This window comes from Phaethon lepturus, unplaced genomic scaffold, assembly GCF_000687285.1.
Source record: "Phaethon lepturus isolate BGI_N335 unplaced genomic scaffold, ASM68728v1 scaffold56405, whole genome shotgun sequence".
NCBI lineage: Eukaryota > Metazoa > Chordata > Aves > Phaethontiformes > Phaethontidae > Phaethon > Phaethon lepturus.
The window spans coordinates 1-2,212 of NW_010542361.1; the positions used below are offsets into that span (position 1 = coordinate 1).

The window sequence follows — 2,212 nt, forward strand, 5'->3', positions numbered from 1 at the left end:
ACAGGCCTGTAGTTCCCAGGATCCTCCTTAATTAATAAGATTTTACTTGTTTACCACTCAAAGGGCAGTTGGTTCTTCATAGTTAAAAGGTGAAACCGTAGTTTCTGCCCATCAAAATCTAAGTAGATGAAAAGTAAATAAATAACAAGAAAGGAAATGAAAAAGCATTAAAATCAAAGCAAGCAAGATGGAGTAGGGAAAAGTGTATCGAGAGATTGAGAAGTTACTTTTTAGTCACTTGTAAAAGTTAATTTTGAAAGATATGTTGGCTCTGTACCTGAATTGGTTGGTGCTTTTCTAAACTGTTCGCTATTTAGGATATTCAGCCAAACTAAGACAAAGTTTTCCTTAGAGTAAATGTCTGTAACTTTCCAGTTTCTGTCAAGTAAATAACAGCAGGAGAACATTTGTTTTTATATGATGGCATTCTGGTGCCAGTCAGAACTTGGGATATGCTAAAAATGAAGGGGACAGCTCATGTTAACTTTTTGCTTTGGGTTCTTGCAGAGGACTGTTTGTCACTATTGGGTAGCAAATATTCTAAACCGCAACCCCAGACAAAACTCTGCGTGGGATTTTAGGAACATTTACAGCCTAAATCTTGAACCACATTTGGATTTTACAAAGTTTTTGCCAGTTTTTTGATACAAGTAGCTGTACCGTAAAATGCAGGATCCAAATTCCTTCAAATACCAATCTAGATAGAAATCACATTTTCATATAGACCCTTTGCATTAACAAGTTGGTGTAAAGTGTCATTAAAATAAGAATCTGATCTTTTCTGGCTTGGGTCCACATCTAAAATCCAGCTTTAATCCATGTGCTTGTTGTTCACAATTCGCTGGCTCTGGGCTTTTTAAAGCCAGATAGGCTGGTAGGAAGTCCAAGGCCCATGAATCTGGTTGGAATTTCAGGCCCAGCTACACCTGTCTTCATCTGCTTTTGTGCAAAAATTCAAGACTTGAGCTTCTGCAAATGAGCAGCAAAATTTATTTCTAGTTTTATAAAGGTTCTGTCTTCTTAGCAGTGCCTTTGTATGTGATTTTTACAGTATAATCTGTTTCGTTTACCCAGCGGGCAGTCACCTTTGCCTGTGGCTCTGCAGAGGACAAGACTCCATTTGTTCTTTTTTTTTTTTTTTTTGTCACCTGCTTTGCTACAGGTAACATCAGTTGCAAGGGGATGACAGAGCGCATTCATAGCATCAACCTTCACAACTTCAGCAATTCTGTGCTCGAGACCCTCAACGAGCAGCGCAACCGTGGCCACTTCTGTGACGTGACGGTCCGCATACACGGGAGCATGCTACGCGCCCACCGTTGTGTGCTGGCGGCTGGCAGCCCCTTCTTCCAGGACAAGCTGCTGCTGGGCTACAGCGACATCGAGATCCCCTCAGTGGTGTCAGTCCAGTCTGTGCAAAAGCTCATTGACTTCATGTACAGTGGGGTGCTGCGGGTCTCACAGTCAGAGGCCCTCCAAATCCTCACAGCTGCCAGCATCCTGCAGATCAAGACTGTGATTGATGAGTGCACAAGGATTGTCTCGCAAAATGTGGGAGAGGTCTACCCGGTGATTCAGGATTCTGGCCAGGAGACACCCAGGGGAACACCCGAATCAGGCACCTCGGGGCAGAGCACCGACACAGAGTCTGGCTACCTGCAGAGCCATTCACAGCATAGTGTGGACAGGATCTACTCAGCCCTCTATGCCTGTTCCATGCAAAATGGCAGTGGGGAGCGCTCTTTTTACAGTGGGGCTGTGGTCAGCCACCACGAAACAGCCCTGGGGCTTCCCAGGGACCATCACATGGAAGACCCCAGCTGGATTACCCGGATCCACGAACGGTCACAACAGATGGAGCGGTACCTCTCCACCACTCCGGAGACCACACACTGCCGCAAGCAACCACGTCCTGTCCGAATTCAAACCCTGATGGGCAACATCCATATTAAGCAGGAGATGGAGGATGATTATGACTACTATGGCCAACAGAGGGTGCAGATCCTTGAGCGCAATGAGTCTGAGGAATGCACTGAGGACACTGACCAAGCAGAAGGCACTGAGAGTGAGCCCAAAGGGGAGAGTTTTGACTCCGGAGTCAGTTCCTCCATTGGCACTGAACCCGATTCCATGGAGCAGCAGTTTATGGCTGGTCTGGGCCGGGATGGGCAACAAGAACCTTCTCAAGCAGATCAAAATGACGTTCCTGCTG

At 46.0% G+C, this 2,212-nt stretch overlaps 1 protein-coding gene across 1 annotated transcript in view; it reads left to right on the forward strand.

The window, feature by feature from the left end:
- The first annotated feature begins 1,170 nt into the window (after positions 1–1,170).
- ZBTB45 (zinc finger and BTB domain containing 45) overlaps positions 1,171–2,212 on the forward strand; it is a 7,292-nt gene continuing 6,250 nt past the window's right edge. The window contains exon 1 of the mRNA XM_010287982.1: positions 1,171–2,212. This exon is cut by the window's right edge and continues 552 nt beyond it. Coding sequence (XP_010286284.1) covers positions 1,183–2,212 — 1,030 coding nt within the window. The 5' untranslated portion in view covers positions 1,171–1,182.